At 38.0% G+C, this 14953-nt stretch overlaps 1 protein-coding gene across 3 annotated transcripts in view; it reads left to right on the top strand.

Annotated features, from left to right (window-relative positions):
• Positions 1-14953, top strand: part of XRCC5 (X-ray repair cross complementing 5) — a 50291-nt gene that overhangs the window by 13966 nt on the left and 21372 nt on the right. For all 3 annotated transcript variants that reach the window (XR_007204804.1, XM_048309720.1, XM_048309719.1), the window contains exons 8-14: positions 216-354; positions 2422-2534; positions 6014-6076; positions 6750-6887; positions 7537-7627; positions 8868-8995; positions 13036-13232. Coding sequence is in view for 2 of the 3 variants with exons in the window: in XM_048309720.1 (XP_048165677.1) it covers positions 216-354; positions 2422-2534; positions 6014-6076; positions 6750-6887; positions 7537-7627; positions 8868-8995; positions 13036-13232 (869 nt within the window). In the remaining variant the exon portion in view is untranslated. The remainder of the gene's footprint in view (positions 1-215; positions 355-2421; positions 2535-6013; positions 6077-6749; positions 6888-7536; positions 7628-8867; positions 8996-13035; positions 13233-14953) is intronic.

Raw genomic sequence — 14953 nt, 5'->3', positions numbered from 1 at the left:
GCTACAGTTCACATTTTAGGTCTCATACAGATGAAGCAGTACTGAAAGCACTGTGGTGGCAGCCAGAGATGCGTCATTTGACACTGTCTTTATTAGTTCTTTATTAGCAAAACAATGCAGCACTCAGGCTAAGGATTTTTTTTGTGTGTTCTGGTAAGTACTCTGGATCCCACTGAAATGTTAAACATTCCTTTTCTTTGAATTCTGATATCAAGGTCACAGAAGAGAGGGTGAAAAAACTTTGGACAACTGTGGATGCTAAAACCCTCAGAAAAGAGGATGTGCAAAAAGAAACTGTTTACTGCTTGAATGATGATGATGAGACAGAGGTTCAGAAAGATGATACTATTCAAGGTACGACATCGTTATGTGCACCCTGAAGACAAGGAGAAGATAATGGCTGGACTCTTAGGTCACCCAAGGGCCCTTTAGTTCTATACCTTGAAGCCTAGCTGTGGTCCTAGAATGTAAGCTCTGATGGAACACAGAGACTGTTACATGAGAGTCTTTGTCTTCACATATTTTTAAAAGTCTGACTTTTCCAGTAGTAAGAATAACAATAATAGGAATAATAATAATAGGACTAATAACAACAAAAACAAAACAACAACAACAATAATAATAACAACAGATGGAACTTGGAAGGCACTACAGCTTCCTGAACTGTGCTCTGTGGAGGGCCATATCTCACTTCTGTAGTGAGTAGTTCTGCTACCACTATTCTGTTTTTAGATCTTCAGTTGTACTGATAACATGACTGCTTTCATAGTGCTGCTTTTTTTGTAGATGAGCAACTGCTCTAGTTATTCTGCAGCTGGAAAGATGAAGCCATCAAAGGAAGATTTAGTGTTCAAGAGTACTAGCTTTGCTGTACTGCAACAGGATCAATCTGAAGTAGTGGTATGCAGAATACTTTTTCTGACCTGCAGCTTCTTTCTGAGCAGATTAGTTTCCTTAGAAGACTACAGGCCCCAGAAAGAGCAGGAAATAGTGTACTTACTTGTAAAAATGGTGTTAAGCAAATCTGTTTCATTTTTTGTGATGGTATAAATATATTTTGTTACTAGTTTTTTTCCTTTCCTTTGCTGTTTCAATCCCACAGAAGTAGGGCAAGTATATTAACTATAAAGAGCAGAACTATTCAGATAACAGTATTCAGAGAGTGCTGTCAATTGAATAACATAAATTGAAAATTAGAAGAAGCTGTATTTTTTTATTTAATCTATTTCAATTCTAGCATTCATAGATTTTTCATAGGAGTATCAGATAAAGTCCCAACAACAATGGGACCTTTTCTTTAAGCAGAAATGACGGTTAAAAGATGGTCTAGTTATGTTTTACAACTTCAGAACTATGTGTAAAAAAAATCCACTTCTTACAGAGAATGCATTTTGAAGGATTTGTGACTGTTGTCAGCTAATCTTCTGACTGGTTCAGTTAGTAAGTAGTTGTGGGATACTAGTAAAAAGAAGTGGTGAGCAGTTCAATGTGAACAAAAGAGATAAAAGATTTCCCTGACAGTGATGTGATATTTCTTAAGCTAAAAGAGCTACTGATGCATCCTGGACTTAGATGAATCTTTTGAGAAATGTCACGATTAGGCAATATTTTGTATTTGCAGCACCAATACTGAAATTTCTTTCATTCTGCCTGTATGTTTGCTTTTCAGTTTGCAGGAAAATATATCTGCTTATAGATTTTTCATCCAGGGATTTATTTCTGTTCCTTCTACTTTCTTCACACCTGAGGATATCATCCTTAGTCTGTGGCAATATAATAAAGTGATGATGTTACAGGGAGGATATTGGAGGCTGAGATAGGAAATAAGCAGCTGGAACAGATGATACCTCTGAGAAATTACAGCTTCCTATTTTGTGGAGATATACCTGTAATGTATGGCATGGGAAGTAAAACACAGAAATATATAGAAAGACCAGTTCTGCTTACAAGAGTGTTTTGGTTTTCCATTGTGTACCTTGCTTCCATTGTTTGCACATTTTATTCTCTGAGTCTCTTCTGGTGTCATCTCTTGTGCTATGATTTGTGGTATGTTTGAGGTTGCTTGTATTATGTTTGCAGAGAGTGTTGCAATCTGTTTGCTGAAATCTATTCTGATTTGCTTAAATCTATTCTGTGAGCATAACTTTGTTAGGCAAGATGTTCCCTTATTTTCTTTCCTTCTCTCTGAGGGTACTTGCGTTACATAAAATGATGTAGAAGGAGTGCAACTGCTGTTCTTGAAGTACAAAATGTGTCCATGGGTGTGTGGTTTTTTTTTGCTAGCAGGGAAAGTAATTTGATGAGCATGTGTGGATCGTAGCTGTGGGGCACGAGTGCATTGTTAAAATATTCAGAGAGCTAATTTCGGTGTTAAAATTGTAGGCCCATATGCTTACCAGATGCTCTTCTCTTGTTCTCCAGGTTTTCGGTATGGGAGTGATATAGTTCCTTTTTCCAAGGAAGATGAAGAGCAAATGAAATACAAAACAGAAGGAAAGTGTTTTTCTGTTTTGGGATTCACTAGATCCTCTCAGGTGTGATACTAAATGTCTTCCTATTCAACTTCCTGGGTTATTCAAGACACTTGATCTTGGTTTGAATTCACTAGAGTGTTGTATTGGGTTTCAATACTGGGAATGGGGCATCTCCACTCAGGTATGCAGGGGTGACTTATTTGCTGATTCTAGTACATGTAAGCAATGTGTGGTCTTGCAAAGGAGAGAAGCTCATAAATGTGGCCATTGGACCCTCAAGTGAAGCCAGAGCCACTGAACTCAGATCTCTGCAAAGTGAAGACAGAGGTATTGTGGTCTCATTTAATCTCACAAACTTTAATAGTAGTGCCCGATCTGCAGCAGAAGATGGTCTGTCTTTTGTTCAGCTCAGGCAGCAGCCTATCTGGGCTTTGTCCAGCCAAGAGTATGGCTGCTTCTTAACAGAAGCTTCTTCCTCAACATTAATGTTAAAGCAAGCCTGAAAACTGACTCCATTCATTCTCAATTCCATAAGGATTAGTTTGTGAACCATGACTTGCTGCTTCTTTCTGTTGTGACAAAACATAAATTTAGAAATTTATGTTTTTATGAAATTTTAATGAAATTTATGAAGGCTTAGAACTTAGACAAATCATTCAAAAACTCTCCATATTTCTGTGAGGTGCTTGGTGTTTGTAATGCATTTATTTCTACTTGTGGTATTGACTTTGCTATTTGTTGTCCTTGATAGTTGTAAGAAACTTACTTTACGCAAGTACCTTAGTAAAAGTTATCCAGCACAAGGTGATTTCCTTCAGAAAATCCAAGACTTAAGCATTAGCAAAGCCTTAGGCAAAGGCTTAACAAAACTGTTCTTGAAGCAGGACACACGAGGAGAGAGTACAGAGATGCAAGTGCCAAGTAATTGCTGTGTGTGTTAAGCTGCTCCCCATCTTTTTCTCCAGGATATTGCACAGGGTGGCTGAAACTTTACTCATCTTGGAGTTGTCCACATGCAGTCCTCTCTTCACCAGTCAAAACTGAAATGAAATCATAGGGCAGTTCTACACCTTCTGTTCTGACAGAAGGCTCCCAGCCCTCCTGCTCTTTGAAATCTCTCACTGCCTGAACAAAGTATATCCCTTGATAAAGGCTAAGGCATCGTCACCTTTACCGTGAAGGAAAGATGCTAATGAAATAGGAAGCGTCTGTGGGAGCTTGCTCCCAAATGGATGTAACTAAACATCTTTTTACTTTACAATACAGGTGTCACAGAGACCTTGTGCATGTTGCTAGGTACGTCATTAGATGCAATGCAGTGTTCCAAAACATAGTGACCGAGGAGCCGGGAAGTTATGTTGATTTACTGAAATGAGGAGCCAGCCTAACTGGAAACTGTAACCTGGTTGCTCCTCGAGGACTTTCAAAACTTAGTTGTTGAGTAATGTGGGAGCTTGTGCGCTGCAAGTGACTGATCAAGGAAACATGTCATGCTTGAGCTTATGTGCCCTAAATTGGCCAGGGCCAGAGAGGTGTTAGGGAGTGCTACCTCCTGTACCAGAAACTGGATCTAATAAGTGAAATGTGTCTGAAACCAGTGTTCCAATGAGACAATTTCTTGCATCTCTTCATGCATTATGAGCCTCCAGCTGAGTCTTACTATTGTAATTTAGCTCTGCAAGATGTATTTCACTGTGTGCAGAGTTTTCTCATGCTGGAGGTTGGCCTCCTGTTTTGACTTAGTCTGACTTTATTTGAAAATGGAAACTAAGAGGAAAACAGATGAGGAATATAGTGTTCTGTGAGCAAACTGTTATTTCACATGGATTTTTATTTTCCCATCATTGGTCAGATAGTGTGGTAATACCTTCAAATACATAGTTAATAATTGTAGGGTTGGACTTAATTTTAGGAATATTTTTCGAGTCACAAGTATGCATAAAAGAATTAACAAGTTGTTTTTAAGCATTTTCAGTGTACTAAATACTGATTGCTTTTGACTAATTTTTATTATGTACTTCTCTTGTCTTTGGATTTCATAACAAAAAGAAATTACATCTTAAAGTGTGCTCTGGTCCTGTAGCCTCCTGGCTACAGGAGTAGTTATGCTGCGTAGTAGCTGCACATCCCCTCAGTGGAATAAATTACTCAGGCATGCTTGCAGGATTAAAATTAAAGTGTATAGATAATGATATCAGGAAGTTTTTAACTGCAGCCGGAATTTTCAAGACCCATGCATTACCTTAAGTTTTTCCTCTTAAATTTTGTTATTTGGAATAATAAAACTGACACTATTAAAATGTATGTTTTATATTAAATTATTTCTTTAAAAAACTTTGGTGGAAAGATGATTCAATATTGATTAGAAAAACTGGAACAGCTCCAAATACATAATTAAATAAGGACTAGAACCACCTTATATTATTTTCCTGAGTTGTTCACATCCCTCAGGAAAGAAGATCAGAGGCCGCTTAAACTTTGATTTTTAATTTATAAGCCATGCCATGTAAATCAAGAAATAGTACCTGAAAATATTACAAAGGGACAATTTCTTTTGCAAACAAAAAAAGGTGTAGTGATACACACATCTAGTTATTTATACTACACTGAAAGTAAAATTTCCTGAGCATTTAGAGACAGAACAGGAAAGAAGGATTGCAGGCATAATAATCTGATCTGAAGAATCGTGCTGTAGTACAGTAAACAGATGTGCTCTGGTGCAGGTTGTCATTGACTTCAATGGCCTTATGGTAATTTGCTAAATAAAGAAGATAGAATAAAAAGATGAAATGAATGAAAGAAAAATTGAAGGTACAATGAAGTTAGTTCTGAGACTGTAATTCAAAGAGGTTTTTTTTTTTAACAAAGGTTATTTTAACCAGTGTCTGTAGCAGTGTGTGATCTTTGTGACAGGTCTTCTACGATTGCAGGGTTTGTCTGTGTGCGTGTGCGTGTGTGTGTGTCAGCTGCTGTAGCTCCAACTATTCCAGTGATGCCCCTTGCTGAAACTATTTTTTCTGTTTGTTTTTGATTCAGCCATGTTTATGAACAGAATAAACCCTGCTGACAGAAGTGCTTCTTTGCCAGCACAACTGTATATACTCCGGGTTGCTGTTGAAGTAGCTTTATTAATTAAAGATGAGACCTTTTTCAGCTCCTTTTTGATGTATCGTCGCTAGAAAAATTTAATTGCATAGATGTGGTGTCAGGTTTAGGTCTTGTATTAACTACTGTAGTTTTCCACGCTGACTTTTGAATTACTGAAGTATTATTCAGACTGGTAACAGCTGCAAGTAGCACTGTCTTTCATTCCTGCCCATCAGTAGGAAGCGATGGGAATATCCTACCCAATATGACTGAATACCCATATTAAGTGATAAATGGAGAGGCACATGTAGGGCTTCAACCTCTACGCACTGTAATTAAATTTGGTGGCTTCTGACTTGACTAATGTTAGTTGTTTTGTAATTTAATTGGTCCAGTTGCATTAGTGACCTTTTCTTTAGGTCAGGCTAACTCTTGGCCATTTGAATCTGTAGATCCAGAGGCATTACTACATGGGCAACCAGGCTCTGAAGGTCTTTGCTGCAAAAGATGATAAGGTAAGGTGAACTGAAGTTTAATGCTGAAGGTATTTTGCTGTGGAACAAAGAAGAATAGTAGTGACACTTGAAATTGTCCTGTCTTTCTGTGTTTATAATAAATACTTTTAATGCAGCTTGCAGAAATGTCCTATTTCGTTGCCCAGTAGGTTAAAAAGAAGTTGGATTAAACCGCAAATGAATACAGTATCTCATGAATAATGAAAACCTGGTAGGTACTATGTTTGAGCAAGGTTATGAGGAACCTGAAATTTGTGCTTAAGTCCATTCTCATGCAGAGCAACAGTGTGCCCTCTCACTGCGTTATTTAGAACAGACCTCCAAAGTATTGGAGGTAAAAAGCTCACTGTTGTGCTCTGATATGTTCCTTTAAGGGTCTGGCTTCCCTTCTTTTCTCTGTCTCTTGAAAAACCTCTGAGAGTTCTTCACACCTGGTGAAAAAGGTGGAACGTGCTGAATCTAAAGTTGGCTCAGCTTTGAATGGATCCACTATCGTGATGAGATTTGACCTTTCTGCTTCTTTGATTTACGAGCATGAAAAACTGCTTGTGTTAAAGTTATAGCTGAAATGGAAACTAGTCTTGACTAAATCAATGCTATTGAATTCCCTATGAAAGATGTATTTCATGATTAAGAACTTGCATGATTCTGTAGACTTCTTTTTTCCCTCCAGAATGCAGCAGTTGCTTTTTCTGCGCTTGTTCGTGCACTGGATGAGTTGAAAGTGGTGGCTATAGTGCGTTATGCTTATGATAGAAGATGCTACCCACAAGTTGGAGTAGCTTTTCCATATATTAAGGATGCATATGAGGTAATTTTTCACTCTTACCCTTCTGCAGAGAGACCCAGAAGCAATACAGTATGTCAGAACTTTTGCAGCATATGTTTCCCCTGATCTTTCTTACGAGAGACTATTGAAAGAGCTAAATATGTATAGCATAGCTGAGCAGTGATGGAGGTGGGGGCGGACACAACAATCTTCAGACTTTTGAAGGGTATAAACATAAAGGATGGAAAGGAATTATTTGGGGTGGTATGAACTGGAGGAGGTATTTGAATAAAGAAAAAATGAGGCAGAGAAATGTTAAAAAAACCAAACCCAACTTTTGACTTTGAACTACAGTAAGCTGTGATAAAATCTCCCAAAGTGCCAATATATTGGATATTTAAAGCTTGGATAATTGGAACTCTGCACAGGAAAAAGGAATCAGATGGCTGGGGAGGTCTTTATTCCACAAGCAGAAAAATGAGTGTAGCCATTACTATGTTATAAAATATAATGCTGTGTTTTATTCTGATTAAAATTGTGTTGCTCTGTGAATATTTTAAGTGTTTTGATGCACACAGACATTAGGCCTTCAGATTTTTCATATGTTTTATGTAGCCCTGATATGGCACTCTGGGGATACAGATTTTTTTTTTCCTTCAGGTTCAGTTATTCTTTCTTTCCTCTTGCGCAGTGTCTCATCTATGTGCAACTACCCTACATGGAAGACCTAAGACAATATGTATTTTCATCCTTGAAAAACAGTAAAAAATGCATTCCTACAGGTAAGATATGTGCTGGTCAGCTGGAAAAGTAACCTGCTTGTTGTATTCTAAGATGCTCTAAGAGAGTTAGAATATTTGGCTCTCCAATGAAGACTTGAGTTTTGTTGTTATTTTGGCTTAGGAGAAAACCCAGGTATTTGGGCATCCATTATGGTGATGTCATCTTGAAGTGTAAATGTGTATCAAAGCTTTGCCACTTCAGTTGCAGGCTGAGCAGACCTAAGTTTGAAGGCAGTATTTCAACTGTCCTGTTAAATGACTTCTGGCTCGGGTTACAGCATCATTAGTCTCACAGGATCCTGTGACAGAGAACTGAGATTAGTCCTCTGTATCCTTTGATCTTTGAACTCATCGTGGGAATTAAATGGCCAGAACCTTGTGGGATCTACAGTGTGTGATTAGCTAGCTAGAATTAGAACAGACGCAGCTGCTCTGTTGGTGCAAAGCTGGTTCTGTAGCCGTTTGCAGCATGGCCTGTTAATATAATGTACAAAGGCAAAGACAGTATTTTCTGTGGAGTGTTATTAAACTGTGCACTTATTGGTATCCAGATTGAGATGGATGGCATCTGCAGAGAACATGCAGCCGTACAAAGCTTGACTTGCTCTTCTGAGAGTTTTGCACAGCAATGAGTCTTAAGTGGATGTAGTTTAGAATCCACTCCCGCTTCTTTCATCTGTTATGAGATGCATTGAATGGGCACCTGCACGTCAGGGTATATATAGCGTGCTGGTTTTTCTAAAACAGTTTCTATTTTCTTGCCTGCAAGCAGTAGTTTGATAACCAATCTAAAACCTGTCTTGCCAAAGCAGTAGCTGGCTATTGTGAACTGTGTTAATTTGCAATCATAACTTTAAAAATTTATATTGTGCCATTTAGTTTTGCAAACCAACTGTTCTCCTTATTTACAAAGTGGCCTATAAACCTTCTGTTGCAAATGAAAACATCTTGAAAAAGAATAAAAGTGAAAGCAGTAAGGCAACAATAATTGAGGTCTTGGGGAAAAAGAAAAAGGCTTTATGACTTAGCTCTGTAGTCCTTAAATAAAGCAGGGGTTTATTATTGTGTCCATTATCCATATTTTTATTGGCCCATCTATAGCTGCAGTGTATTCTGTGGCATGCAATGACTTGGTGAAAATCTCACATTGTGAAGCAAATCTTCATTTATAAATTGTTTCAAGAAATGCATCCATCTGCAAGGGTATTTAATCTTCCTTTGTATGTAATTGCTGCCTTAGCGGATCAGTTATCTGCTGTTGACTCACTGATTGATTCTATGAATTTGGTTCATGAAGATGGAGAAACTTTTGAGGACCTGTTTAAGCCCAGCAAAATCCCAAACCCTCATTTTCAGAGGTTTTATCAGGTGAGATGAATGATACGGTATTTTTTGAAAACTTTTTTTTTAAAGACTTTTCACTTTTCTGTCTTTCTCTGATTCACACTGGAAAGATCTGCATTGTGAAAATGCTGATATAAATCTCTGGCATTAAAGCATGGGGTAAACCAGTAATTTCTGTGTTGTCCCTGACATAGATTTATTTTTAGAATTTCCAGTTTCCAGGAAGCAAAGGAAATTATACCTGTGCTGAGGTGTCTGCAACAGCATCACTGATAGTTACAGGCACATAGATTAGGCAAGTAAAAACTTGCATCTCAACGCTCTATTGTGGACATAGATTCAGTCTTTGGCTTTTGGACAAAGTCTGAAAATCAGGGGTATCTTCAGCTTCTCATTCTGCATCCCATCACTTTTCTGTGCATTGTTGCATCTAGCAGTGTTCCAAACCAGGTCAGTCTGTGGTGAACTGGACCAGTAATAAATGGTTAACATTGTTGACATTTAAAGTGTTCTGCTGGGGTGTCTAAGCTGATGCACTTTACAAGCAAGCAGAACAGTTCACACTTCCTGCAGTTATTCTGTCAAGCTGTCTCCATTTTGATTTACATTCCTTTCGTATCACAAAGACTTCCATTGCAACTATGAGGATGAGAGACTTAATTATACATTGGAATTCAAGTGTTAAAAAAATGACACAGCAAATTCAAAAATAAGGAAAATTATGTTGCAGTTTAAGCAACTGCAGAATTGTACTGTATACAGAACCATGGAGACATATTGAATGTGTGACTCTGCTCTGAAAATTGACCAAAAATGGTATTATAGCAATCATGTTCATCATATCTCAGCAATTCCACATGATTTATTTCAGTTTACAAGTAGGAAGAGGATACTTTTTTAAATTAAGAAAACTTGCCCTAGCTTCTCAAAGCCTTCCTCAGTGTTGTCAAAATAACCAAAGGATCTGAAGGTCAATGTGTGTTTCAGGATCACATGTAAACCCACTGTCTTCAAATCCTACTCTGATTGACACCCGAAGAATTTGGCGTTCTCTTCAAGTTCTGCCAGTCATATTGACAAGACAGTGTGTAACTGAATGCAAGATTTGATCAGTTGGAGGTTATTACAGGGCAAGAACTTAAAATAAACTGACCTCTGCACAACTCTTATTTTAGGAAGGATTGTTAAGCTTGGATATTACAAATATGGCTTTGCTTGTGAACAAAACACTTAGGGCATAGAATTTCCTCTGTTATATTGCTAGATGGAGTTTTACATTCTTTTGGTTTAGTGGATTTCACCTATCAGTGAAAGATGGTTTTTTAGGTGTGCTATTTGTCTTCTGAAACAATGCGATGATGATGTTCTGGCACTTGACTCAATTGCTGCTGGAAGAGAGTAACTGAGCAACTTGCCAATTTCCTTAGAGGATAGTAGGATTTTGTAAGGGTGAATGCTACTGATAGAAAAAGTATTTGTTGACTGTTTGAATATGTGAGGTAGGATACAGTTTCTGTCCTTGCTGTTTAGAAAACCCTAAACTGTCAGTGTCTTAGTGCTTTCTTTTGGCCACACACAGCCCCATTTGTTTACTGCAAAATTGCTATTAATCTGTGTAAGTTGTTCTCTGTTTTGCTGCAAAAATGTTCCAGATTCTTAGTATTTTGCTCTTAGGCCAAGTGGCACTGCTGGTTCCTTAAGAACTATGTAGAAAAATTCTGCATCATCTTTTGACTGTAGCCAGTAAGTGGATTGGGCTGAACAGAACCTATAAATGGTTTTGAAAATAACTCAGAAGAAAAGGATGAACTCCTACTTCATTTCCTTGCTTTGTTGACTCATGAAGATATTTGGAATGATAAGTGACAAGAGCCAGAATTTAAACAAAAACATCAAGCTAAATTATATCTCTGGAAGTAGTGGTAGACATCAGGAAGTGACAGAGTGGGTGAAAAGTAGTAGTTAATGCTTGCTGGAGTGGAAGATGAGGAATATCCTATATCCAGACTTCCGACTTTTATTCCTTGCTTCCAGAAAAACCTAAGTGATCTTCCGTAGCTTTTGTAGTGGCAGACTTCCAACATTATTGTTTAAATTGTCCCTCTTAAATACAGGGATTTGAAGCACCTAAGACATTTGGGGAATGCAGTGCATTTTATTTGCTAGCCAAATAGACAAATTGCTCAACAGAGATGGACCTGTTGGTCTCTTGGTGTATATTTGTCATTGCTTCTCACAGAATTAGTGATATGAAGCCCACTTCATTTCATCCATTGACCAGTATCTTGGTGTGACCCCTGGTCCTGAAAGCTGGCTATGTCCCTGAAAGTGGAAATGTAAGGAAATCAGGAAGAGCAATCAGGAGCTAGTGCCTTGCTGACAACGTGCATGAATAGAACAGTGAGTCTGGAAGGCAGTGACAGTGTGGGTTGCCTTTTAGCTAAGGTAGGAGTGGTTCTTGCTGGATGCAGAAGGAAGGGGAAGCAAGGTTAAGAGGGACTGTTGGTTTAGAAACTCCAGGTTGTCTGTTTAACTTAGTCTCCATTTAGCACCTGAGTTTTGACAGTACCTGCCATCTCAGGTTTTGGAGGTAGTCATCAACTTTAAAAGCAAAAGTGGATGCTGTGGCCACTCAGTCTGCTCAGCTCCTTGGCTGCACACATGAAGAGTTCAGTTACAAAAGCCTGAAACATAGGCATAACAGGGGACTTAGGTTTTTTGCTTCGTCAGTTTAATTCAATTACCTAATGTTGTTTTATATTGGGGGGGTTTTTTTGTATCAAAAGAGCCATTACTGCAGCTTCCAGCAATGCTTTTACTCTCTTTCAAAATAATTGTGCCTTAAATCATTACAAGTGTTTCCAAATCAGTAGCCTTGTACAACTGCCTCCTTTTGACAGTGTGTTCTAATATGGACTGGAATCTTAATGGCAGCCTGAAAACACATCAGTATTATGTGTCACATATTGTCTGGATTTTCTTTATTGGCAGCTTTCCAGTGTGAATAGGGGCTTTTATTTGCTTTGGTTTTGTTTTTTAAATTAATGTTATGTCTGACAGCCAACAGAGGAGCAAGTCTCTGCTGTATTCCTAGTTTACTGAGTAGTTACATTCACAGTGGTGTCTAATGCACCCAGTACAATGGACATGGAAAAAATTTGTCTCCTGTGGACATCACATGTTTTGATGTGTTTGTGTGCATGCATTGGTATCTGTGTGTATATTTGTAAATGCGTATACCTCTCTACTGCCATCCTACGCTTCACAAAATTGTAAAGATACTTACTTTGTTTTCAAAACCCTCCATGGAATTTCTATAGCCTGCCTCATTAACCTTCTCTCCCCCTCTGCTTGGCTCGCTGACTGTGTGCACTGACTCTACACTTGGGTGAAAAATCCTTCTCTGTAGCTCTCACCATCTGTTCCAGCTTTGTGCATCTGTCAGGCCCCTTCATTCCCTACTCCTTTCAAAGCTAAGTTCCAAACATACCTATATTCTGTGCCTCACCTGTGCACGTTTAGTATTCTCTTTCCATTTGCTCTTAAACTGGTGAACATTCCTCCTGTATGCATACTGAGTTTAATTGACCAGGAAGAAATATTTTCTTGGAGGCACATTAAACTGTTACAATAACTGGAATGTCTGGTTGGGATAGATGTCATTACTTAATTTTGAAATGTTTAGAAATCTCTCCTGTGTGACTGTTTTATAATAGAACTGCTTTTTAAAGGTAGAGTGAAGCTAAAAATATGAACAGTTGCAGATGACTGTTTCATTCCTGGGATTTTTCTAATAATTTTTATAGAACTCATTCCAGTGAGTGTGGGAAGACTCATCTGCATCAGTATTCTTGTTTGATATCATTAATAATCTCCTTAAACAGTTGATCATAGACTCTCAATCCACTGAGAGACAGAATATTTTTCAGCAATACAAAGATAGTATGTTTAATATGGAAGATATTTTGCACATACCATATGGTGTCAGGCGTACAGGCATTACATTAAAAGTTTTTAATATAATTGAAAGTTTTACTTTGGTCAGACTGTTTTGTTTCTTGCAGTGTTTGCAGCACAAGGCTTTTCACCCCAATAAGCCACTGCCGCCAATTGAACAGCACCTTTTAGAAATGCTGGAGATGCCTTGTGTGGTAAGAGAAAGGTGTCAGGCTCCTCTTGAAAGAGTAAAAGCACTTTTCCCCCTAAAGGAAGTTGGCAAGAAAAAAGAAGAGAAGACTGTACAAGACATCCTCAAAGACAAGTAAGTTGGAGAAGTATTACAGATGTTTTGGAAACTTTTTGGTTTTTTACACTTCAAGTTGTTTTTGCTGGATGAAGCAGGCTTAGAGTTGTTGAATGGAAAATCAGTGAATTCCACACTGGAAAAAATGCTGATGGATAGAGAATGTTGTGGTGTCACAGAATGTCTGGAGTATTTTGTGAATAGTGGTGGTAATTTCTTGCAGTGTAGGACACCCTAGGAACCAGTATGTAAGTTCCTCATGTCTGTATTTGCTGTCACAGAATCACAAAATCCATCAGGTTGGAGTGGACCACAGGAGGCTGCTTGGTCAACCTGCTGCTCAAAGCAGGACCATCAGTGAGATCTAAGTAGGGCTTCATCCAGTCTGGCCTTGAAAAACTTCAGGGTTTGAGCATCCTTTCTGGACAACCTGTTGCATTGCTTCCTGTTTCCTGGTCAGACAGTTTGTCCTAGAGCTGGTTGTAAAACAGTTCAAATAACAGTAAGAGAGGGTCTAATTTAGTTTAGAATAAATGCCATGGAACTTTCAATTAACCATGAAGTTGAGCCTTTCTTCTCAGCATGCTTGATTTAGGTAATTCTCTAGCTTTCATTTTGAATATCAGAAGAAAAGCAGTTTCATTATAATCTGCTGTGCAATTAATGTGGTTGTCTCAAAAAAATCAAGCTGTTATGGACTCTTCCTGGAACAGTTATTGTTTGAACAGTTTTAAGACAGGGTATTTTTGTTGTTATTGAATATGCTGTGCTTAGTTTATTTTTGCTGCAAATGGGAAGAATAAATGCTAAATTGCTACTGCAGTGGTACTGTCACCCTTGCCAAATCAATTTGCTCAAACAAAATCTGGTTCTTAGAAATTAATTTATTGAAATCTATAATATAACTAGTAGGTCCCTGAAATGTTGGAGTGTTCTCAGTTAGCTCCTTCTCCCTTTGTTCTGTCATTTTAGGTTCAGTCCTTTCAGCACTAGGAACAACATCTTTGAGGTGTTTTGAGCTCTTGCTTAGCTGAGCTGTTATACGTCCTTTACTTTGGGTCAGGTAGAGCCTCCTCAGCATATTTGCTTTGGGAAGACATGACACGGGACTCCTCGTTTTGCTGCTTAAGACTAATGACTACATTTCTCTCTACAGACTGGGAAACACCTGGCTTTTTTTTGTTGTTGCTGCTGATTTCAGTGTGTTCCTGTTGCCTTGGTGTGTCTGTGAATTCCTACTGATTGAATTCTCTTTTCCTTACTCCGTGCCTCAGTTTCTCTGGGTTTATGTACATCTGTACATTTATATGTATATTTTAAAAAGTGATAGAGGCAGTTTAGAAATACAAGGTAAAAAATTTGGGCTCAAACAAGCTAGAGAGAGAATTTAAACAAAAAGCAGTGACCCATTACTGGTAGTTGTTTTAAAATATATCTTCCCAAAAGCATCTGGCAAGCAAGAAGGAAATCTATCTTGTTTAAAAACTGGTTTCCTTTACGGCTGCTTTTATCACCTCTCTAAAAGTAATTTAGATAGAAATTGATGTAGGGCATTAAAATTATTTTTAAAAAAAAATCTGTAAAGGAAGTGAAAGGATACAGACTCAACTATGCAAAGAAGAATGAATGATAGTAAGATTTTCAAAAAAATGCAGAAAAAATGGTATTGCTGTATCAATGAATGGAACTGGTAGTATTTTATCATTGCTACAACAGCAGTCTTAACTGTATGGTTTTGT

The sequence above is a fragment of the Corvus hawaiiensis genome, chromosome 7 (assembly GCF_020740725.1).
Source record: "Corvus hawaiiensis isolate bCorHaw1 chromosome 7, bCorHaw1.pri.cur, whole genome shotgun sequence".
Classification (NCBI taxonomy): domain Eukaryota; kingdom Metazoa; phylum Chordata; class Aves; order Passeriformes; family Corvidae; genus Corvus; species Corvus hawaiiensis.
The sequence above is the reverse complement of the archived record's forward strand: the minus strand, read 5'-3'. Positions and strand labels throughout refer to the sequence as shown.